At 42.9% G+C, this 25,433-nt stretch overlaps 1 protein-coding gene across 4 annotated transcripts in view; it reads right to left on the bottom strand.

Moving 5' to 3' along the window:
* The window catches only part of cacna2d2a (calcium channel, voltage-dependent, alpha 2/delta subunit 2a), a 214,157-nt gene that overhangs the window by 65,353 nt on the left and 123,371 nt on the right, over positions 1-25,433 (bottom strand). For all 4 annotated transcript variants that reach the window (XM_070549925.1, XM_070549926.1, XM_054730345.2 and 1 more), the window contains 2 exons: positions 807-938; positions 544-601 (listed from right to left, as the gene is read on the bottom strand). In XM_070549925.1, coding sequence (XP_070406026.1) covers positions 544-601; positions 807-938 — 190 coding nt within the window. The remainder of the gene's footprint in view (positions 1-543; positions 602-806; positions 939-25,433) is intronic.

The raw sequence follows: 25,433 nt of genomic DNA, 5'->3' as shown, positions 1-25,433 counted from the left end.
CTGTGACTTCAAAGAAGTAAGCCACCATTCAGAAACAGCAAGTTAAATGACAAGTAAAATGTTCTGAAGGAAAACAGAGATGGGTCTTTGGTCCAGACGTGGTTTGGGTTTTAAATGGGGTGGGATGACTTCCATGTGGTTCTGATACTCATCCACAGCTAATTAGCATGCTAGCACATGTTATCACTGTTGCACACAGACGGAATCAGCTTCCTGATGACCTCAGACACACCCCGACTCTATATTCATGTTTTCATCAGCTTTGAATGACTTTCTTACCTTTCTTACGTTCCACCTTCTGCCCTGTAACTGCTCACCATTTAACTTTACTTTTTTTATCTTATTCTGACATCTTTTTGTGTTTGTGTATTTAATTTGATTTTTAAAGCACATTGAATTGCTTCTGAGTAAGAAATGTCCTATACAAATAAAGCTGTCTTGCCTTGCCTTAGCTCGTTTATCATAACATGGCTTCTGTTTGTAAAAAAACTAAATGCAGTTAAACCAGCAAAAGAAAAGAAAAGAAAAGCCAGAGACTCTTACCATGGTCTTCTGCGGACATCATAAAGGTCAATCTTATTGGGCGGCCTCCATGGAGTCGCTGGAGAGAGCCCCAAAAAAAAAAAAAAAGAAAAAGAAATATAAGAAAAAGTTAAAGTCCACTGTCAGATCTGATCAAAGTAATCATAACTTCATTCTGTCATTTGAGGTGTGAGAACGGCAAGGCGATAAGAGGCTGCAGCTGATGACCCCACGGGGTCAATTTAGACTTTATCTCAGCTGCTGACTCTGAGCCTTCAGCCTACCTGGGTAATATCGCGTCACTCCTGTGGCACTGCCAAACACCTGCCAGCGCAGAGAGCTGTCCTCACGCCGGTTCTCGATAAAGACCCTCTCCAAAGCTTGGGTCCAGTTTAGTTCGTTTAGGATGACAGGAGCTGAAGGAAAACGAAGAGAGACACTTGACCACAAAAGGAAACTGAAGCAGGATTTTAAAAATGACAAGAAACGGAGAAATGATGTGGCATATGGCTGGACAGAAACAACTACCAGGTGATTCAAAGTAAAGAATACAACCGTGTCTTTTTCATCTTTTCTCTTGATCTGATTAAATTAACAGAGTTTAAAAGAATGCTAAATACAAAAGTATCTGGTTTTCTTCTCTATGAAAGAGGCAAAAGTTGACTTTCTGTGCTGAACAACCTTGTTCGTGCCAGCAGATGTAAGTTAAGTACATCAGGATGGATGTATGCAGGCAGCCCGGCCGGCGGTGGCCGTCTGAGCATGGCATTAGTCTAATCTGTGTGATCTCTGCGGCGCGCGCAGAGAAGATCACCTTGAAGGAGGGTCATACGGTATGTCAGTCGCAGCATGTGGAGGAACAGGCTGAATTTCTGATAGCAGACTAGCTTCTTCCTGCAAACATCCGTGTGTGTGTGTGTGTGGTGGAAGATATGACCGTTCTGCTTGGGCAAACACAAACGTGTGTACTTTAAGGTAAGACGTAAGGTCATTTGGAGCTCATATGTCAGAGGTAAACAGACGCACAGCTGCAGAATGAATCGTTTATCATGCGTTCAAGAATAAACAGAATCAAACCACAACTGCATCAACAAGACTCCCTTCTTTTTTCATCTGTTGTAAAATGTATTTGCACATATTTTTTTTTTCTTTTCCCTTCTACTTGTGGTCTGAATAAATCTTTTTTTTTTACATTGTACAAGTCTATTCAATATGATGGAGAGAGAGAGGAAAATGCTTCCAATCTGTGTTTAATAGCTATGCTGAAGTCAGAAGACGTGGAGTGCAATCAGAGGTTTAATAGCCACCTGATTAAAGAGGAAACAAGACGAGGCGCTGAGCTGCAGAGAACTTCACTCGCTTCTCTGATTTAATTACTCAGCCAACCAAAGCTAGATAAGCCTCTGAATAGATGAGTCCAGCTTTTCTCCGACCCGTGTTTTAATTCCATACAAATAAACGATCATTATCCACTTTTCCCAGGCTCTCCATTCCTACTCCACTCTTTTTGACGAGCTACCGCAAACAAATGTGCCACTAGCTCTCCCTCGTTTACGTTTTAAGGTCAGACATTTAAACTAAAATTAAAATCATACCACTGATTGTTTCATCCTGCCCAAGCCTTTCCGAGATTGCAGCCCACATCAACTAAACAGAATTAGTATTACTCCCTGCCCCCCTGCAAAAGCTAATGAATGCAAAGAAAGAAAAGATGAGGAAAATAAAGGGCCCGCAATAACAAACACACAGCTCAAACAGCAGCAGTATAAACAGTGTCTGGAGGACAGAAGTATTTGAAAGCCAAATTGCTGCCATCATCAAGGGGAGCTCCTTGGCAGGTTTTTCCCTCAAATTTCATAGACATCAACACAAAGGAGGGATGGAGGGGGATTGAGGCACTGCTACAAGTGAGTGTAAATGTAAAAAGCCATCTGGGGTGGGGGGTTGATTGATGGGAAGAAACACAAAAATTAACACGAGTGAGTGGCTGCTTCACAGCCAGGAAAAAGGCAATTTCTTGCTCACAAGTGCAGAAGAAGAAGAAAAAAGAAAACCATGAACGTTATGAAACAATATATGATTTAGGTTGAGGGGAAAAAGCTCATTGTTTGGTGCCTTTGGCTTTGTTTTCCTGAATTTTGTGATTAAAGGTTTATATGCGAGACTCGTTAACTCTCTGTTCTGACACAACTATTTCTAGGGATGTAAGAAAATACCGATCCATTAAAATATCCCGATATGCCTCGTTATGTTACTGAATCCATGTTTAAAATTAGTGCATTGATATTTTATTGAGAGTTTAAATGTAAATATTTACAGTTTTTATTTTGTGTGGTGCCATTCAAACTCCAACTGCTAGGTGGCAGCAGTTTTTACCACCTTTATTCTGAAGCAACAATGATTTCTCACAATAGCCTTTTTATAATGACTCACTGTGCCGGCAAATCAGCTATATATCGCAGCAACGTGTGTCTTATAAAAGCGCCATGCAGCAATAGCGATGCGCGATGTTTGCATCATTCATTCTGCCTTAGATAGTAATAGTAACAATAGAGCTTCTCTCTGATAGAGCAGGAACTCAGATCACCAGAAACCACATGTTCCTTGAAAGTGCCCGGTCTGTTTTTTTTCCCTTCAAAAGTTGTCTTAAAGGTGTGGGACACTCGTTTAGTCAACACATTTGCCTTGTAAGTTGTTCTTGGGGCACGGCAAATACCAGTGCACCATTTCCAGGAACTAGCAGTGACCCACATCACAGCTGAGACAGCAGGTTTTGGAGTCTTATTTCATGATATTTGGACATCTTTTGGTTTTCAGTGTTCCAAACCTTTAAAAACTGCTAATATCTAGCTTTCAGTGTTGCAGCATATCGTGTATTAATTGTAATAAATATCATATCACCAGATTCTTGCCAACACACACCCCTAACAATTTCAAATGTATGCATTTGTGTAATTTGGCAAATTTCACTGGATTTGAAAATGAGTGTAAACAAGCCTTTTTTCCTCATAGACTGTGTTTAAATATTCAGAGGGAAGAAAAAACGAGAGATTTTGAGTACGAGCAGAAAATCAGCCCATTAAGTGGCAGGTCAACAACCTGCTAGCTCATATTTATCTACCTGAACTACATATGTTTGGATGTTTGACAAAAAAGAAAATATTATCACCTTACATGAAATGTTCCTTTAATATTACTATTTTTACATTAATGCTAACCATTTTTTATAACCGTTATTGCTCCAAATGAAGGAAAATTGCATGAAAGGAAACTTTTCATAGCTTTTGTCTTGGTCCGCACACTAATGGAGTAGAGAGGTTTAAAGTATCCATGACAGCTCCTTTCCAAACTTGTTGCGCTCACTTCCGTGACTCAAAGCATCTCAGGGAGACCAGAGGTTTAACGTTTTACCAGAGATCAGGGACCCTCACCACACTTTTCAATTTCATCTAGGCTGTGCAATGCTCCATGGTCAAAGAGTGAATCTGATTAATGTGTAAAAAAAAAAGTGTTATCCTTTAAGCATGAGCTATCAAAGCAGGCAGCTGCAGCAGGAGCCGGTGTGCAGAGAGTCCTGGCTGCTCTTATCTGGAGAGGCACTGGCTCTGTTATGATAGCTTTACCCAGACAGGCCAAGGGCGAGAAAACATCCTGCACCCTCTGATCAGAACTAACACCTCCCTCAGCAACATTAGCATGAATGCAACCCTGACTACGCTTTAGTCCTGTACACGTATATAACCTAATTAGAATCAGGACATGATTCTTTAATCCCGCCTCCCAACGTCATGTGGACCGCTGTGACACTGAATGAAGTTTTGGAAGAAACACACATTTATATTTACGCTACTGGCCCAAAATAATAATAACGATCATATTTGAGCTGCCTCCACAGTTAGGGCACGCACACACACACACACACACACACACACACACACACACACACACACACACACACACACACACACACACACACACACACACACACACACACACACACACACATGCAGGAATGCATATCTGCAGGTGATCTCTGTAGAGGAACTGGCACATCTGAGATAAGAAAACACTGCAAACTAATTCTCTTTGATTTATTCAGTTAGGATATGCTGTGACTTTTCTGGACAGTTGATAAAAAGACAAATTTCCCCTGAGGGGGGTGCAGGGTGAGGGAGGAGTGATGTGTTCACACATACCGACAGGGCCTAGGAGCGCTGGGTCGGCCTCATCTTTCACCTGAAACGCGCTTCACTCTGATATCTTTAAAAGGTAATTCATCTGCACCAGCGCTCCCCTGACATTTAAAGCACCCTTGGCTTTACCCCTTTGTGGAGCAAGACTGCACACCAAGTAGGGAAACAATTATGAATGGGATTTATGGAGCATCTCTGTGTGAAATCATTTATCAGCTGCTCCCTATACAGCCGCCTCCAAAGTCAACCCCTAAACGCCACTAACACACATTCTATACATGGACGTATCTGAGATTAAGACTCGTTCGATCAAGCCGCCCACTTATCTTATTAGTTCAACATAATAAAGGCATACACATGCTTTTGTTATACACACAGGGCAGACAGATGGAACTATAATCTACTATGACGGAACACCTGTGGTCCCTCAGAACAAATCAAGGATGGGACTGGAGCTAAAGCCATTAGCCAAACACCTTTGAAGAATCACGACCATTACCCGTACAGCGTTAACGTGCTACAGGGTTAACACAGAGGATCTGAGTCACACTGATGCTCAGCTCTAGTTTGACACAAAAATGCATCACTAATAGAGTTTCCATTCACTAGTGAAGCTAATCTAATTTATTTCTAAACATGGAGCACTTTTCCATTAACTGGCTTGTGAATGAACTGGGATCTGATGGAAGGCAGAGGTATATGATGACTGGAATTAAGAAAATCTTGTAACAATTATGGAGGAAAATCAACACAGAGCTTAAGAAAAAACTTTTAAAGACCAGGGGTCTCATTTATCAAACATTGTGTAGAATCCTTACTAAAACCGTCCTTAAGCTCGGCAAAAAAAATTACTTACGCCAAGTAGGTTTGTGATCTGTCAAACATGGCGTACGCACAGCTGCACGCAATCTCCGCTTCATAAATCAGAAACTATCTAGAAAGGTTCTCAGCTGCATTTTAGTCACATGCCGCCCTCACCACGCCCACTTACTGCCATAAATAGTCAATGCAAAGTGCCTTGTGGATCTCATGCAGATACATAAACCGGCTGTTGCAGCGCTCCGCCAATGACATGGCGACCGTAGATCAAGGCAGATCAAGGAAGCGCAATTTCACAGAAGCAGACATTGAGGTACTTGTAGGTGAAGGGGAGAAATGAAAGGAAGTGCTTTTGCAAAACAAGTAACCTAATCTATTGTTAAAATAACTTTTTTAGTCAAATCTTTATTCCACTGCTCTAGTAACAACAACAAGTAGTTTTTATTTGTGGCTCAAAAGTGAAAGTGGTCATCTGGGTGTTTAGTTTAATGTCCAGCATCCTTCTTTCATGTGTGGAAATGTCCCTGGGAAGGACACTGAACCTCACAGTGTCCCAGATCTGATCAGCGTGAAGGACAGAACCACTGAGTGATCACCAGAAAAGCTCTTTCCAAAAAGTAAAATTCATTTGGTTTACGTTCTTGAGGCCGTTTAACGTTTATTCCTGTTTTGATGCGTTTTAAACTAGTGCTTCAGATTGTTTTAGTGAATAAAAACCTGGGGACTTTCTGTACGTTACAAATGGGCTTCTTTTTCAGATGCGTCCATTTAAAATTTCTTTTTCACATCATTTAAATCTGAAAATAAAAGAAAATCAGGGACTGCCCAAAAGGTCGAGCTGTGAGGCATTTTGCCATTAACGGAATTAAGTAAATAATTTAAAATTCTGCACCTCAGCGGTTCAGATGGAACTCGGGGAGCTGATAACCTTGAGATATTTAGCCATGCAGATTTTATGCTCATCCACTAACATCTTCATTTGCATCCATCTACAAACAGGAGGTGAACAGGATGTTTTTGGTGTTACAGCTTTAAACAACAATGCAGCAAAAGTGTATTTTTCAACAGTATAGTTCAAGCACCACTGCTGCATATTTTGCAGACCTCACCGGCTTCAAATAAAACAAAAAAGCAACTTGATATACCAACAGCTTCCTCCACGGTTCACAATCATCGCACCAGCGGCCCATCGGATTCCTCCGCATGTATCACCTTCCTCTCTCCTTCTACGCATTGTCAGCACGGTTTATTTTCCATCTCCGATGTCCTGTTTCCTCCCTGTCTCTGCTTCTTTTCTTCAGGCCTGATTTTGAGCGTGGCTGAGTGTTAAAAAACCTGAACCTTACAAACTTTCATCCTGCTGGGGAAACGGCAGCAACAGGAACTGGCAGCATCTCACACATTCAGACAGGCAAAAAACAATTTCAGAGCTTTTGCAGGGAGGAAAATGTGTCCTTTCATGGCTCTCTTTGAGGAATGAAAGAACATGCAGAGGATGCTGCATCTACATTCAAACAAACAAAAGACAAAGCTTAGAAATGTTTTTGCTGTTAAAATACAAGACTTTTTTCATTATGGAACCAGCTGCAGTGTTCATCAAGAATCCAGTTAGATTCAACTCAGAAACTCAGAAACAAAAACAATTACTTATAAAAACTATGATTTAAAGGTGTGGTTTACATAAAGAAATGTAATTATTATTTCTGATTAGAATCTGTCACTTTGACATAAAAATACTCTCCTACACCTATCTCCTGACAGATCTATGTCACACTGTCACTAAACATTCATGGACTCACCCATCTTGACTCATGCCGGGGAAGGCTGTTCTTGTTTTAGCGTCCAGGAAAAGCAGAGAACATCTCAGCTAGTGGAAGCTAACCGCTAGCATTAGCAATTCCACTACACAGCAGAAACCCTCCAGATGTGTTATTAGTGAAGATAAAACATCGATGTTGTGGTAGAGTTGTGTTACTGTTAGCTAATCAGAGGCGAGATGTCCAAATATCAGGAAATAAGACTCCAAATTATGCCGTCTGAAGCTGCTTTCTCCTCCAGCTGACTTCTCTGTGCTGAAACAGGTGCACCAGAGCTTTGTTTCCCCAGAGTATGACTTAAAAGGCATGCATTCTTAGTTTTAAGCTACAGAGGGAGAAATAATTATGGTTTTAGAATGAATTTTTTTTAATAAGAATGCCAGACATTACACGTTTACTGCACTATTAGACCCATCTATACGGTTTATCAGCAAAATAAATGGATTCAAGTGTCATTTGCTCTTTAATTTCATTACGTGTTGGAGTCCATTTAAGATGGCTACCACAGCCAAATGACCTTAGAAATCAAAAATGGCCACAACATCATGAATTTCAGAGATACTGAGCTAAAACTTGATTTCACAGTAGCCAGGAGTTGTCTTCACCTTGTACTTTGATCTCTACTCAGTATTGGTGGTAACTTCTGGAGTCTTCACAACTAATCAGCTTCTGGTGCCAACCATGTTCACAATGGCTTTAAGATAAGACATGTTCTCACACTCAAAGTGGCTAAAACTGATGATTGGTGACCAAATGCTGTGCCAGAGCGTTGCTTTCCGACGCCCGTGGTAAAACTGAGATTTCACCGAATTGTGACCTTCACTCTCTTGCTATTTAACTGTACCCTCACCCCCAACCTAACTTTAACCCACTTGCAAAACTTTGTTTCTAGTTGTATCGTCCATCTCAAACACGGTTAACGAGAAGTTCAGAATGAGAAACTGGGTTAAGGTTAGGAAGGTGGTGAGGGGAAGGTTAAATAGCAAGAGGTTAGAGGTTAAATGTCAGTGAAATGTGCGTTTTCCCGCAGGCTTCAGAAACCGACGCTCTGGCACCACGCGGCACCTCGCAACGGAGACATGCGCTTGGTCACCCATCATCAGTTTTAGCCACTTTGAGTGTGAGAATGTGTTGGATAACAATACCTTAATTTGTCCCTCAATAAGGAAATTGCAATATCACAGCCAATTAAAATTAGCAAGCATAAAAATGAGCACTTTTTTCAAGACTTCAGCTAAAATTAGTTGTGTTAAGCTACAATATAAAATCTACGAAGCAAGCCAGCTTTTAAACACAAACTCAGTCACAGAACTCTCACCCCTCCCATCGGCTGTCATCTCTGGGCCACCTCTGCCAGAAATGGAACCGGCATTGCCGGAGGAAATGAGATAGTGCTAAACATCAGTCACCATTTTCTAGGTCTATATATCTTACGTTGCTCATGACTTCAAATGGTGTTGTTCTTTTTGGGACTTTTTGGACGGATGATCCAACCATTGGTTTCGAACACTGAGTCATTCTTGTCCTTGGACACGATACTCGTGTCTTTGTGAAACAACAACAAAAAAACCCCACATGTAATCCATGTGTGTCGGCCAATGGTTGCGCTTAAAACACAAACAAATGGGTATATTTATCAGGGAGGGTGTTAGTTTTGCTAACTGGTAATCTCAGACTCCAAGGCAGTAAGACAACAGTAACATTTTACGAGGCGGTCTGATAATTCAGCAAACAGAGTAAGACGGAGAGAGACCGCTCGCCACCTCCTGAGTGCTCCTCCAGATACTTTTTCCAATTAAAAAGAAGAAGTAAATAAACACATGAAATGTAATTTGTGAGCCTGGTGGTGAGTGAAGAAGAGTTTGTCGTGCTGACTGTTCTAATTAGTGTGTGGGTAAATGATAGTGCCCCTTCAGTGGGCACACACTATAGAGTTAGGATGGGTGCAGGGCACAGAGAGAAAAATAGTCTGTAAGTCCAGAATGAAAGAAATGCAGCCTGCAGTGTTTATGCAGCCTTTCTTCTCTTTTGGTTTAATTTTAAATCTCCTTTTCTTTCGAATTTTCTGTTTCCACAAATCACTTTTGCCTTTTTTTCCTCCCTACACATTTAAATCTGGTTTGATGTTGAGCGGGGCTGAGTTGATCTCCCACATGGTCAGAATTGGTTGACAGGGAAGCTTCCCCTGCTGGAGGGAACGTCTTCGTCTTCCTCCGCTTATCCGGGTCCGGGTCGCGGGGGCAGCATCCCAACTAGGGAGCTCCAGGCCATCCTCTCCCCGGCCTTGTCCACCAGCTCCTCCGGCAGGACCCCAAGGCGTTCCCGGACCAGATTGGAGATGTAACCTCTCCAACGTGTCCTGGGTCGACCCGGGGGCCTTCTGCCGGCAGGACATGCCCGAAACACCTCCCCGGGGAGGCGTCCAGGAGGCATCCTGACCAAATGCCCAAACCACCTCAACTGGCTCCTTTCGATCCGGAGGAGCAGCGGTTCTACTCCGAGTCCCTCCCGAATGTCCGAGCTCCTCACCCTATCTCTAAGGCTGAGCCCGGCCACCCTACGGAGGAAACTCATTTCGGCCGCTTGTATCCGCGATCTCGTTCTTTCGGTCATTACCCAAAGCTCATGACCATAGGTGAGGATTGGTACGTAGATCGACCGGTAAATCGAGAGCCTGGCTTTCTGGCTCAGCTCCCTCTTCCCCACGACAGATCGGCTCAGCGTCCGCATCACTGCAGACGCCGAACCAATCCGCCTGTCGATCTCCCGATCCCTCCTACCCTCACTCGTGAACAAGACCCCGAGATACTTAAACTCCTCCACTTGAGGTAGGACCTCTCCCCCGACCCGGAGGTGGCAAGCCACCATTTTCCGGTCGAGAACCATGGTCTCAGATTTGGAGGTGCTGATCCTCATCCCAGCCGCTTCACATTCGGCCGCGAACCTACCCAGCAAGAGCTGAAGGTCAGAGCTGGATGAAGCTAGGAGGACCACATCATCCGCAAAAAGCAGAGACGAGATTCTCCTGCCACCAAACTCGACACACTCCACACCACGGCTGCGTCTAGAAATTCTGTCCATAAAAGTGATGAACAGAACCGGTGACAAAGGGCAGCCCTGGCGGAGTCCAACCCTCACTGGTAACAGGTCCGACTTACTACCGGCTATGCGGACCAAACTCACGCTCCTCTGGTAAAGGGACTGAATGGCCCTTAACAGAAAGCCACCCACCCCATACTCCTGGAGCGTCCCCCACAGGGTGCCCCTGGGGACACGGTCATAAGCCTTCTCCAAATCCACAAAGCACATGTGGATTGGTTGGGCAAACTCCCATGCCCCCTCCATCACCCTTGCAAGGGTATAGAGCTGGTCCACAGTTCCACGGCCAGGACGAAAACCACATTGCTCCTCCTCTATCTGAGATTCAACTATCGATCGGACCCTCCTCTCCAGTACCTTGGAGTAGACCTTTCCAGGGAGGCTGAGGAGTGTGATCCCCCTATAGTTGGAACACACCCTCAGGTCACCCTTCTTAAAGATGGGGACCACCACCCCGGTCTGCCACTCCCTAGGAACTGCCCCCGATGACCACGCAATGTTGTAGAGACGTGTCAACCATGACAGCCCTACAACATCCATAGCCTTGAGATACCCAGGACGAACCTCATCCGCCCCCGGGGCTCCGCCGCTGTGTAGTTGTTTGACTACCTCAGCAACTTCTGCCCCCGAGATCGGACAGTCCATCCCCAGGCCTCCCAGCTCTGGTTCCTCCTCGGAATGCGCATTGGTGGGATTGAGGAGCTCCTCAAAGTATTCCTTCCACCGTCCGACTATAGCCTCAGTTGACGTCAGCAGCTCCCCATCCCCACTGTAAACAGTGTGAGCGAGTTGCTGCCTTCCTCTCCTGAGGCGCCGGACAGTTTGCCAGAACCTCTTTGGAGCCAATCGATAGTCTTTCTCCATGGCCTCACCAAACTCCTCCCACGCCCGAGATTTTGCCTTGGCAAATGCCACTGCTGCACCCCGCTTGGCTATCCGGTACCTGTCTGCTGCCTCCGGAGACCCGCCACGCCCTGTAGGCCTCCTTCTTCAGCCTGACGGCTCCCCGAACCTCTGGTGTCCACCAGCGGGTACGGGGGTTGCCACCACGACTGGCACCGGCCACCTTACGACCACAGCTAGCAACAGCCGCCTCGACAATCGCAGAGTGGAACAAGGCCCACTCGGGCTCAATGTCCCCCACTGCTCTCGGGACGCGGTTAAAGCTCTGCCGGAGGTGGGAGTTGAAGACCGTCTTGACAGGTTCTTCTGCCAGGCGTTCCCAGCAGACCCTCACTATGCGTTTGGGTCTGCCAGGTCTACGCGGCATGTTCCCTTGCCATCTGATCCAACTCACCACCAGGTGGTGATCAGTTGACAGCTCCGCCCCTCTCTTCACTCGGGTGTCCAAAACATACGGCCGCAGGTCAGATGATACGACTACAAAATCTATCATCGACCGCGACCTAGGCTGCCCTGGTACCAAGTGTACCGGTGGGCATCCTTATGTTCGAACATGGTGTTCGTTATGGCCAAACTGTGGCTTGCACAGAAGTCCAATAACAAAACACCGCTCGAGTTCTGATTAGGTGGGCCGAAAGCCCGGCCACCAGGCGCTCGCTCACGGGCCCCAACCCCAGGCCTGGCTCCAGGGTGGGACCCCGGTAACCCTCCGGGCCGGGTACTCCGACTCTTCGTTTTAACCGCCATGAAAGATCCTTCGATCTGTCTCAGCTCCCTCTTCCCCACGACAGATCGGCTCAGCGTCCGCATCACTGCAGACGCCGAACCAATCCGCTGGGGGGAACGTATGAAATGAATTCAGACTGCGTGTGTACAAATGCTCACAAACAGCCAAAAGTTACAATTTACATTTAGCACTTGATTGTTGACCATTTAGGGTGATGAACGTAAAAGTGTCAGGACAACTACATAGAGAGTGTATATTATTAATAATGAGGACATTTCTGAAGATATTTTGAAGGGTGTCAATGCAGTTCATTAGTTTCACCATGGTAACCACACACCTGTGACTGCCTCGCCCCCCGACTGCATGCTTCACGAGACGTGCAAAGTGGAAATAAGGTTGCAAACAAACAGGTGCTATGCAGAAACGACGGTTCAGATTGTGAACAATTCTGAGCCTCAAGCAGTAAAAACATCACATCTATGCGCTTTTAGGGCTCTAATGTGTATTATTTAAGGTAAGAGCAAAGTAAAAAAAAATTACTTACAGTTTGAAGGAGAACATTTTGAGGCTCTACAACAATGAAAGTCAACTGGATATTAATCGCTTGCATTCTAGATGGATTAGAGAGAAAAGCAAAACTCGGCCTTCGTACCAGACGCATAAGTGGCGCGTAATGTAATAGACAAGTTTTTCCGCGAGGTCAGCGGTGCATACCTTCCTAACGGGAGTATTTCAGACACAAATTAGCATGAATGTGTTCAACTGGTTCCACAAGATCACCAAATCACAGGACAATTGCAAGATCACACTTGATTTCACCAGTTCATGTGATAACAAGCAAGAAGAAAATTGTATCAAAAAGGATTATGATTAATTTCTGTTCTTTTTGCCTAGTTATGAAGGTGTCGCAGCTAATCACCATTTTTTTACTAGTAAATCAACTGGAAATCTTCATGTGTCTTATTTTGAAAGTTACCAGCTTAAAGGGTAAATATAAACACAACGTTTAAATATAGACCTGAAGTGTAAATATAGAACATAAGTGTAAATATTGTAACGTGAATGAAATTCTCTCGTTTGTGGGATGAATTTTTAACAAATGTGATATCCTTTGATTTTTTTTTTCAGGTTACCTGCCTCCAGCCAGGGTCCTGTTACTAACTCACATCTTTAGGGATTACTAACCTACTGATTTACATTTTTAGAACTGATTTACATCTCTATCTTTTTATTAGTGCTTTGTGTAGCATGATTATATTTGATTACAAATGTAATTTAATTTTGTTGCTATTTCCCTTAAAGGGCCACAAGCCAATCTGCCCTTCATTTTCATGATTTTTTTTTATATACATGCCTTTAATTGGTACAGCCTGCTGAGTTTCACATATCAGTTAGGATTTGCTTTCTTTTATTTGTGTTTTCTCAACATCACGTTTTTACAGGACACGTAGAACAGGGTGCAGTACATTTCTTCTTTAGATAATTCACAAAAGGCACCCACATTTTCCCAGAGGCACCCATAGATAGGTTTTGATTGATTTCTTTGTTTTGCATCAAATGCTATCTATCGTGTGGGCTGTCTCACTTTGTCTCCTTCTCCGAGCTTGTATGGACTACATTCCATCAGAGGGGTCGTCTTCACCATCCTTCAACTGGTTTCTGTCGCATGGGGCTTCGGTCGTGGTTCGAGATGGGTCGAGGTCTGCGCTGGACTTCGCCTGGACTACGCCTGAGGAATACATCACCTGCCCAGCTCCGTGTGGCATACGAGCTGCTTATCCTTTGAATACCTTTGCATTAATGCTGATGAAAATTAACTGCTATTGAAATAGCTCTGCTTTCAAGATTCCTAAGTGGATTACTTTACAATGATTGCAACAGTTTTGGCCTTAATCATCTGATCAGGATAGACTCCCTTCTACACGAGACCTGTGGTGACGCTTCATCGTTCCTGCCTTCATCTGGGATGTCTACCTTCACGAGTACATCACGTTATTGTGGTTGTGACGTCAGGTGGCCTCTGCTTGACCTCCATGTCGTCACAAAAAGGGGGGATTGTAACGTGAGGAAATATGGGTTTTCTGTCACAATGGTGGTGTTGGACGCAGCTGGGTCATAGCTGGGTCGCTGAGAACTTTCACCCACAGATTAAGACCTGAACGCCAGCGAGTCTGGGAGGAAACCATAACATCTGCCACCTGCAGTCTACCAGAACATGTGTTTACATGAGTTGTACCCAGACCAAGTCAAAACATAAAGTTTAAACTTCTTTTTCTTGATTTTAATGTTAAAATAACCATTATCATTTTGCTCATTATAAATGTGTTTAATCAAATGAATGACTATTATGCTTTGGGGTAATTATAATGGATTAATGAATCCACACTTAAGTAGATAATGTTGAATGTGTGGTACTGACCTTCACACTCAAGCACACAAACATTCACACACACCCACACACATCTGCCCACAGTAAACTCCAGACACATTTGATGACGCACATGTTTTGCTTTGAGAAAAGAAAGGTTTTTGGTAAGTTTTCAGTCTTTGGATTCAGTTCGTGTTGGACAACGAAAGAGAACAGACCTGAAAACCAAAGGGGGGGCAGAGCCTGTTGGCTCGTTCTTCCCCCCTTTCACGCTGTTTCTGCCAAGCCAGGCAGAATAGCTGAATCGCGACTTCTAACGAATACTCATTACCGAGTCTTTTGATTTCTGAGTGAATTAACTTAAGAAAGCGCATCGATAAAACGCTCTACCATCCACGTGTACCGAGGGCAACTCTGGACCGGTTCCGTTCGACACCTACGTCTCCTGTCAGCCGCCGGTGTCATCTGGATGAACCACAACATCCTCCACGGCCCGGATCCGAAAGAGGGTCCACAAGAGTTCGGTGAGACAGAGCACGGTTTTAGCGTTTGATGCAGTTCTCTGATAAGACCTAAGTTTATCCAAACCATCACTTCACTCAGACACCTGTTCTTCCTGAAGCAAAATCAGACTCACACACGCATTCAACTCACAACATTCTCAATCTTCATAAATTCATCAGAAGGTCTATTTGAGCCAGAACAGCATATCAACTGTTAAAAAGATTGTCCCACAAAGTTACCAATGTTGATTGTATTTCCTGTTTGTCAATTTCAAAATCATTAGTTTAATTTGATGAATTAAAACTTTTAATTGTGAAACTGGTTTCCTCATTGAACTGAAACACAGACACTCAGATATTATCGTCAGTTTATCGATGAAAACAACCTTTGAGTCTTCTGAACAATATAAAATTTGGTTATTGATTTATTAAAATTAATATTCCGAATTAATACGTAGCATGGTTTCTCTTTCATAAAAGAGCATAAATCCATTATGCTACAATATAGACCTGAAGTGTAAATATAGAACATAATTGTAAATAAAGACCTGAAGTGTAAATATAGACTTGAAGTGTAAATATAAACCTGAAGTGTAAAGATGGACTTGAAGTGTAAATATAGACTTGAAGTGTAAATATAAACCTGAAGTGTAAAGATGGACTTGAAGTGTAAGTAAATATAGACTTGAAGTGTAAATATAAACCTGAAGTGTAAAGATGGACTTGAAGTGTAAATATAGACTTGAAGTGTAAATATAGACTTGAAGTGTAAATATAAACCAGAAGTGTAAAGATGGACTTGAAGTGTAAATATAGACTTGAAGTGTAAATATAAACCTGAAGTGTAAAGATGGACTTGAAGTGTAAATATAGACTTGAAGTGTAAATATAGACTTGAAGTGTAAATATAAACCTGAAGTGTAAATATGGACTTGAAGTGTAAATATAGACTTGAAGTGTAAATATAGACTCGAAGTGTAAACATAAACCAGAATTGTAAATATAGACCCGAAGTAGAAGAAAGATGAAAAGATCTTTTCTATAGCATCTCTCAAGATAAAAATCATGAGGTGCTTAAAGTGTAAATTTAACGAGTCCCAAAAGACACGACACAATGCTTTTGGGATGCGCCCAAGACACGCCGCTTCACAGCTGGCGGAAACACTCCCATCGAATATAACAGAGGCTATCACCTGCGCATTGTGTTTCTCACATGCAACGATCACATGCCAGGCAAAAAGCTGGGGTCTGATAGCCTTAAGAGGAGCAGTGGGTGAAATAAAATAAAATCATGTGTTTTGATGTTTATGTATTAAGTTTATAAATGTTTGGGAGAAGGAAAAATTTGCCAAAGATTAATTCATCATCTGAAAAAAGAAAGCTAACTTACACTATAGTGTATCACCCACCCATTCACACACTGATGGTGAAGAGCTACAGTGTAACCACAGCTACCCTAGGGCACACTGACAGAGGCGATGTTGCCAAGCACATGCACCACCCCGTCCCTCTGACCATCAGCAGGCAATGTGGGTTAAGTGTCTTGCGCGACAACCCTCCGATTACTGGATAACCCGCTCTATCTCCTGAGCTTCTGCTGCACTACAAAGGTGGGTAAGAAAATCAAAAATCATGACGCAAAAAACTAGCAGACAAATAGTAGAAATTCGAGCATTCATGTTTTTACCTTGGCACTTTTAATAAGAGACAGAAACAAAACTATTGCCATTTATTATTTGTTCTTCCTTTGTGTGAAAAAAAAAATCCTGGCTTTCTAGCAAACTACGCCTTTGGCCCTGGAGTTCCAGTAAAGCCGAATCTGAAGATCCATTTTAAACATTTGAGGCTTTCTGAATCAAGTGAAACCTGACAGATGCAAATCTTTTTCCTTCTGTCCAGATCTCACTCAGAACAGGGTTGTGTTGGCTCCATATCTGCTGTATCTGTTGCACTCAGTTTCTGCAAACATTACAAACTCTCATTTCAATATTTTTTCCACCCGGAGAGCACAGAAAGCTCTGCAAGCAACATAAAAGCTGCCTATGAAAGAGCAGCAGGTAATGCTCTCGGTTCAGGTGGAGAACTTAGGATGTCTTTTGTCTCTTGTCATTTTAAATAGCTTATACTTCGCTTCTATTTGACACAACTCCTTACATACCCCCTCAACATAACAGTCCCCTTAATTACCTCCCTTGTTTTTGACAGCTACAGTAAAAAAAAATATTTTTTGTGATTTTTTGGCAGGGGGGGGGGGGCTGTTGGGGCAAAATATGCATAATATTCACATGGAAATTCAGCTGCAGAAAGGTATCAAACCAGTGTTGACTCTTTGTCTCCAGATGCATGAAAGCAGCTATTTTTAACCAGGCAGCTGAAACAAATCCACTTGTTGAGGAACCGACAGAAAGTAGGAGAAAATAGCAGCTAGTTTATGGAAGATAGTTGGTTTAAGTAATTAAACACAAAAAAAAAATTTCACTTCAGATAGAGATCTAATGCCGTGCATGCAATGTATGGTGCACAGTAAGAAATGATAATCAATCGGATCAATTTGGAGGGAGAAGTGGCTGTGCAAGTATCGAAGGGGTGGGCTGTGGCATGTCAGTGTGTGTGTGTAATGTCCAGCAATGGTCAGTTTGTAGGTAATGCTTGACCATTCAACATCTGGTCAAAAAGGAGACACGAGACTGCATGTGTTCCCTTTAAATCCGCCTGCCTCCATCCCACCAGCTGGAGCTCAGAGCCTGCAGCTCTGAACACAGATAGCGAAATGTCAACAATAATGTTCTCTCCTCAAGGTCCAATCTTTCAGGACTCTTCATGCCTCCATATAAGGAACATAAGCAGCCTGGATTTCCTAAATCAGATATGACCTTCTACAACTTATAAACTAGATAATCATTAAATAAACATTTGTTTATTGCTACTTATAATAACTATAATATAATGAAATGTTTCATGAATCTGTGCTCAATGATTGAAGATTGAAATGAATGTTATGTTATGATTACAGTGATTGAAATATGTTCCAGCATGTTTATATGACAAGGTCATCACCATCTGCACTCACACAAGGACAAAGTAAAGTTAAGTTAAACTCATGACACATAGATAGTCCTTTACCCAGATCAGAGCCTCCGGTATCAAAGAAGGCGTGTTTCTGAGACTCTTGGTAATATTCCTCAAACTTGTCAACCTCTGGTTGGCTACACAAATCATAACATGAGAACATTAAAACCAGATCACTCTGGTTTTTTTCCTCAGTTCTAGAGAAAGCTTCAGACTGGCCATTTGAAGCAAAACCCTCTTTAACCATCAAAGCTTTTGACATGTCGTCAAAACCTTTTTGCACCTGCGAAGCTGATAAAGCAAACAGTTCCTGCAGAACAAGCTGATATTGTTTAGACTCCTTCAGAGTCCCAGACGCGCGGTTCCGTCCATCTGTTGTGACCCGAGACATCTCTGGACTGAAGAGTCGGTGCCACGATACTCTACAGCCCTTTGGTGCCAGAGGTCAGCCGAACTCTCTGAACTTCGGATCCACAAAGAGGGTCTCCGAAAACGGGTGAAGTAGACACACAGAGAGCGTCTGATGTGTTTTTGATAATAACCAACTTCATAGCTTAACACAAACCAAATTCGTTTACATCTGTAACTCAGCTCTCCCAGATACAGAAGTTCTGACTAACATCGCATTCACACATAGGTTCATACATCACATCTAGTTCCATCCATCACAGTAAATGTTAGTTAACTTGTCATGTTTTAATTGTTGGTAAAATAAATTCTTCCTTTTATAAACCTGACTATTTTCTGAATCAAAACGAAGTGTGTACAATCCCCTAATAAATAAAGAATCCTAGAATCTTCTGATTAAACACCGTAAAGACCAAGCAGGGTTGATATTCTATATTTAGATAGAGTATCACAGCTTATTGGAGCTCTTAAAGCACTCAATTTCCTAAACCCTACATGTGCGTGTGTAAAGGATGGTGGGTGTGTGAGTTAATCAGCCAAAACACACACATAAAAATTAAACCCTACCCTTTAATATGCTCATATTTAGCTAGTTATCATTCAGTGCTGATAGCTAAGTTCGACACGAGAACAACAGACAACTGGAAAAAAAGGCTCCCTGCAGCAGATTTAAACGTTGCCCATTCACTAACGTTTTTTTCTTAATTTCCTGCTGGTTAAAAGTCAAACACTTCTTATATTATAAGCACCATGCACACTTAATTATCATTTTTCTCTTTAGAAAAAGCTGACTCATCAGCCTGTGAAATTCTAATTTGACATAATGTTCACGCAGTAGTAGTATGTCCCAGTTTGATTAGAATCTTTTATCTGTGATTAGATGTTTGGTACTAAAGAGAGGTTCCACCCCATCCCTAAAAGTCACCAGAGATTTTTCAGTGTATTCTTTTATCTTTCTCATACTTTTTTATGACTAATTTCCAGTTTATACCCTCACAGCTCTTCCTCTACTCCAGAAATGTTCATTGAGAGAGTAAAACTCTTTCGATAACACCATTCACGTGGGTTTATTCCTCCGTGGCTCTGTTGCAATGTCCATTTTGTAATAAGCAATGATGATGAGACAAAAACAGCACAAATGTTTGAACAGCGCTATTTAGAAAGTTTGCAGACTTGGCGGTAGACATCAGCGGTGGGATGATAAATTATAAAATGGTTCATTACGACACTTAGGGAGCACTCTCAATCTCAATAAATGGACATGGGGCCTCGCAGACAAATCAAACCAAAGCACACACATCGCCTCATTGAGTTGCTAAAAGGATCATACCAAGAAAATAAACAAATCTATACAAATGGGTGTCTATTCCCCTTTCCTCAACAGTTAAGTTTCAGTTTATCTATTCCATTCTGTCAGTTCCTGATATTCACTTAGAGTTGTTTATCAATTCAAGATGCAGTTTTTAAGATAAAATGCAATTCCTTCAGCGTGGAAACAACTCACACAAATCAGATAGAAGATACTCTATGAGTGTATGTGCAACGCACAAGCACAGACTAGCATCACGGCGTTTTGGACTCTGTTCTGTTCTTCTGACAGTTTGATTTTCTCTTCTCCCCCCAAGGAACGAGCACAGACTCTTCCCACTCACGCTGCCTTTCCTCTGATATTATTAAACCCACATATATTTTGCAGATTCAGACCCATCATGACCCAGAGGACAACAATTTGCTCACATTAGTTTCCCTGGACATCTTCTCCAAACTGCCCTGCAGACTCCGGATGCTGGATGCAGAGGAGAGCATGACACCTAAAAAGAAAATCATCATTTCCTACCAACTCTGCAGCTCCTGTAACACTAACATGATGGAAGTTCTCCTTAGAAAGTTAAATAAAATTCTACCAATGCTGCTTTTCCATTTAACCTTCAGACACGCCATGACAGGCATCAAAATGGATAAGCAAGATGAAAAGGAAGGCACGTGTTAGTTATAATGCAAAAACTGGACTGGTAAGCTGACCAGTCGAGAAATGCACCAGCTACCAGGAACCCTGAACAGGACACCTAAAACCTCCAACACCGTGGGAGTTCTTGGACATCTCTGAGGGGGTGAATGAAACACATATGATGGCTCGGTCCTCTCAGCTGTTCTTTCGAACAAAATCAGCCCTTTCAGGACTTTGCTAAGATGTCAGCATATCGCAACCATTTTGACAGTGAGTGATGTCACGGATTGGCTCCAAAAGTGGTCCACGAACAACAATAATATTAAAAAGTTTAATTCTGTCAAAGTATGCCATCATTCAACAAATGAAGTTGACATAACTGCTCTCCCCATGCCTTCATGGGGAGAGCAGTTATGTGACGTAAAAAGCTGCGTTCAATGACAGCATTTTTCACTGTGCTCTGTAGGAGACCACAAAACAACGGAAACCACGGCTTTGTTGGGGGATTTCAGGCCCATTTTACTTTCGGTATTGGGACTTTAGTAAAGGTGAGTTTAAAGCAGTGTCATCGCTGATTCTTTTCCTTCCACTGTGCTTCACCAGCAACTCTTCTACGTTATCAAATGCCGAATATTTGGCAACATCAGCCAGGATAATTTCCCACTGAGTTACAACCAATCAGCGTGAGTTAACCACAAGCCCCGCCCAGCTACTCTACTTGGCCATTTTTAAGTATACCACAATACAGGTACACGGTTGGTAATGGACACACACACATACCATGAAAGTCTGGTAAAATTATGCAAAAGTTGAGAGGTTGGAAACTCCTCTAATATGACCAAGTCCTGCATAACAGCACCAGCACTGTATAAACTCATTAGGAGAAATGAGTGTAAGGCCCCCTTCACACAGGATAAATATCCCCACTACATTGCAAATCAGCCAAGATATGTCATGACTCCCAGGCTGACACCTTCCCCATCTTATTTCTGCTTCTCCTCAGTTTATTGTTTTCACCTGTGCCCAATTCCCCACACATCTGTCCCTCGTCTCCTATCAACCAGCTCCTGTGTATATAACCCTGTCTGTGTCTCTCTGTGTTGTCGGTCCAACATCAATGATGTTGTCAACGTTGTTTTGTTCTGCGCCCCCCCCCCCCCCCCCCCCCCCCCCCCCCCCGGTCTCTAGTTCTCTGCTCATAGAGTGAGCTTTGGTTTTGCTCTTCGCATCGTTTTGATAATCGGTTTTGTCTTCCTGCCCTTTTGGATGTTTATTTGGTTTTTCATCCTTAATGGATTTAAATTTTATCTCCACTCCTGCCTCTTGTCTACCTGGGGTTCAGCATATTGGGTCCAACCCTCCTGATCTCAACATGACAAGATATGGATGTTCTAAAACTTGGCAAGGTCTTTAAGATAGCTTAGCTATGATTTGAGGCTTGTGCACATTGGAAGACATTGGTCATTGACAATCCAGAGCCAATCCTGAAATCAGGTGTAGGATACAACTCAAACCCTCTGTCAGTATCGTGTTTGCATAGCTGCATTTCATTGGGATTTAGGAAAGTGTGTGTCATGATCATCTTCACACTGAAGAAAGATGTTCTAAAGCGCAACAATCCAGCCGTGTACAGGTTATAGAGAGAGTAACAATGTCATAAACTATAGTGGATGGGTATTCAAAAGTCCAGATTTATCTCCTTGTCTGTTTTTAACTTTGAGTAACAGGTAGCTGACTGGTTGTGACAAAACAGGTTTTATTTACCGTACTTTCCGGACTATAAACCGATACTTTTTTCCCACGCTTTGAACCATGTGGCTTATAATGAGGTGCGGCTTTACTGAAGATTTTCCTTCACCTGCAGGGGGCGCTTCAGCAGAAAGTGAAACAGGTGGAAGTCAAAAGTGGAAATCGAAGAAAGTGCTCATTTTAATTTAGCACATGCAAGCAGCCGGCACGACGAAGAATTTTTTTCAAATCCATACCCCCTCATCATGGTAACTACATGCATGAGTTCATATGTTGCCGCATTTAAGTTGAAGGCCATCGATCTGGCAGTGAAGGAGGGAAACAGTGCTGCCACACGTAAGCTTGGCATGAATGAATCCATGGTTCAGCGCTGGAGACGGCAGCGGGAAGAACTCATTCAAGCCAGCTTGACCCGGGGAGGACGACAGCAACACGGACAGCGACACTGACATCGCCACAGAAAAGGTATGTGACGAAGCTCTTCTGAGGCTGTTCAACTCTGACACTGAAGAAGAGGACTTTAATGGCTTTAGTGCGCAAGAGGAAGATGAGAGCGAATGACATTTTCTGGTAGGCAAGTGTGTTTTATTTACTAACCAGGTGTGTTTTGTGTGCAGTTTTTATTTTCTAATGATCCAGGACTTATTAATGCTGTGTTCTTTTCTTCTAAACATGCATGCAAATTACCGGTAATAACGTGTCAGTTGTGTTTTTATTTTATAACCATCCAGAAATATGAATGCTATTAGTGCTGTTTTCTTTTCTAAACTTGCAGGCACGTTCACCCGTGTTTAAAATTCGTTTTGTTGAATTAAAACAACAACGAAAAACCTCCGTGTAGCGTCTTTCTGTCTAATTATCTTATGTTATAGCCATACATGCGCTGTGCGCCAGAGACCTGCATGTGGCTGCTGCGCTGCGGCTTGTATTTGAGTGCGGCGTGTGTGTGTAGAAAACCTTTTTTTAGTTGGTGCGTCTTATATTGAGGTGCGCTCTATAGTCTGGAAATTACGGTATTTGATGTTGTTCTGACATCAAACCGGTTTACTTTACTTGCTGAAACACACACATACACCTTCTCAGGATAAGCAGCTGTGAACCTTCCCAGATGTAATATGACTTGCCAAAACCTCTTCCTGCTACTGCTAGTTATCATTATTTACTGCTGCTCATAACTTCTTTGTCCCAACACACAAAATGTCTGACAGCACTCCGGAGATCAGCCAACAGTACATAGTCAGAAAGTCCAAAGGGCTCAGTGTGAGGAGGAGGAGGATCAAACATTCACACACAGAAGCATGGACGTAATTTTGGGGGGGGGGGGGGGGGGGGGGGGGACAGGGGGGACATGTCCTCCCCACTTTTTCCAAAGTCAAGCTTTGACCCCTGCACTTTTTACCATCCAAAAACAATATTACACCATATTAAATTGACACTGGTTGAGCTCTAGGACCAAGCAGAAAACAACCATTTGTGTTGAAGCCTGTTTCCCATTAGAACAGACTGTAAGGACCGCCCCCCCCCCCCCCCCCCTTCTAAAGAGAAAATTACGTCCATGCACAGAAGTGTCTCTTAGTGCCGTTTCTAAACTATGTAAGAGTCAGTTGTAGATGGTTTGCAAAATCCTGGAATGAAATACGAACTGTCATCCAAGACCGAGAAGAAATTATAAGAAAATAAAAACAACAACTCAGGGACCAAGGAGTAAACCCCGGAGACAGGAAGTGGGAGAGCTAGTTTGCCACCAGCCAACTGAGATTGGTACAAAATCGAAATGCTCAAATTTCATTGGTTAACAGCTTACGTTTGCAAATTTACCCAGCCTGTATTGATTCCTAAAAGCTACGAATGTCTTTAAATGTCTGCAGATGCTTGAGAGGGATGTAGTAAAATATGGAAATGCTGAAATATCACAATATGTTAAGATTCTGAATCTATATTGTAAAGTAGTGTATCACGTTCTAATTGAGAATTTACTTGCAAACAATTACTGGATTTCTTTTGTGAAGTGTAATTCAAACTCTGACTTCTAGATGGCAGCAGTTTTTATTACTTTATATCTGACGGAACAATGTGATAATGCTCAAAGTGTTTTGTCTGAGTTTTACCGTCCATCCATCCATCCATCCATCCATCCAATAATCCACCCATCCATCCATCCATTTTCCTCCGCTGATCTGGAGTCGGGTCAAGGGGGCAGTAGCCAAGAGGCCCAGACTTCCCTCACCCCAGCCACTTGGGCCAGCTCTTCCGGGGGAATCCCAAGGTGTTTCCTGGCCAGCTGAGAGACGTAGTCCCTCCAACATGTCCTGGGTCTACCTTTAGGGCTCTTCCTGGTTGGACGTGCCCGGAAAACCTCACCAGGGAGTCGTCCAGGAGGCATCCTGACCAGATGCCCGAGCCATCTCAAATGGCTCTTCTTGATGTGGAGGAGCAGCAAATCTACTCTGAGCCCGGACCGATGACACATTTACTTACAGTTTAATTCTATTAAAAAAATTGCAACAATCTTCTGGCTTTTGGTTTCTCAATATATTGTATTGTCTCCCCCGTATTGTGATATCCACACTCTTACCAATACACACCTCTCTGCTTTAGGATAAGAACTTAATGTTCCCAAAAAATTAAACGAGAGGCTCAAAGGTGACTTAAAGCCCGGATTTCCCATCTTTTGTGCGTGGAGAGTATAAGAAATACTTTACTTGGAGTGTGTGTTTGTGTTTGGGACCTGTAGCTTAATCCCTGAGGAACTCTAGGAATGATTTTACATTTGTGCAGCAAAACATTTTTCAATTGCTTATTTATCAACAACTACAACACAGCACACATGTCCATAACAGGGCAAGCACAGAATCTGCAGTTGGCAATCTTAGCTCCGCAGACCGCGCTATGGGAGCTAACCAAGCAACATTAATGGTAAACATTTTCCACAGAGCAGAGAGAGAGAACGAAAAAAAAACCTAATTCCATGCACTGTGCCTCTCTACTCTTTCAGATTCCACCAGCTTCAATCAAGAGCCCTTTATTCTGAGGCTCCTATCCTCAGACGGGGGAACCAGAGCTGCCACAAAATGGCTGCGGGAACAATGTGCAAGCTTGATTACTCTATTGTGAGTTAGCGTTGGCCTTTGACATCTCCTCCTGAACCGAGAGTGTCTTTTCTGACAAGGATCGTCTGGAGACACAGCTGGCAGGCATTGTTACAGACAGGTGCCATGCCTTGCCTCTTCGATGGAGAAGGCAACCAGTAAGACAATAACTGAAGGGGAGAAAAATATCTGTCTGTCTGCATGTTTCTGGGCTTTGTT

This window comes from Nothobranchius furzeri, chromosome 3 (assembly GCF_043380555.1).
Source record: "Nothobranchius furzeri strain GRZ-AD chromosome 3, NfurGRZ-RIMD1, whole genome shotgun sequence".
Taxonomy (NCBI): Eukaryota; Metazoa; Chordata; class Actinopteri; order Cyprinodontiformes; family Nothobranchiidae; genus Nothobranchius; species Nothobranchius furzeri.
The sequence above is the reverse complement of the archived record's forward strand: the minus strand, read 5'-3'. Positions and strand labels throughout refer to the sequence as shown.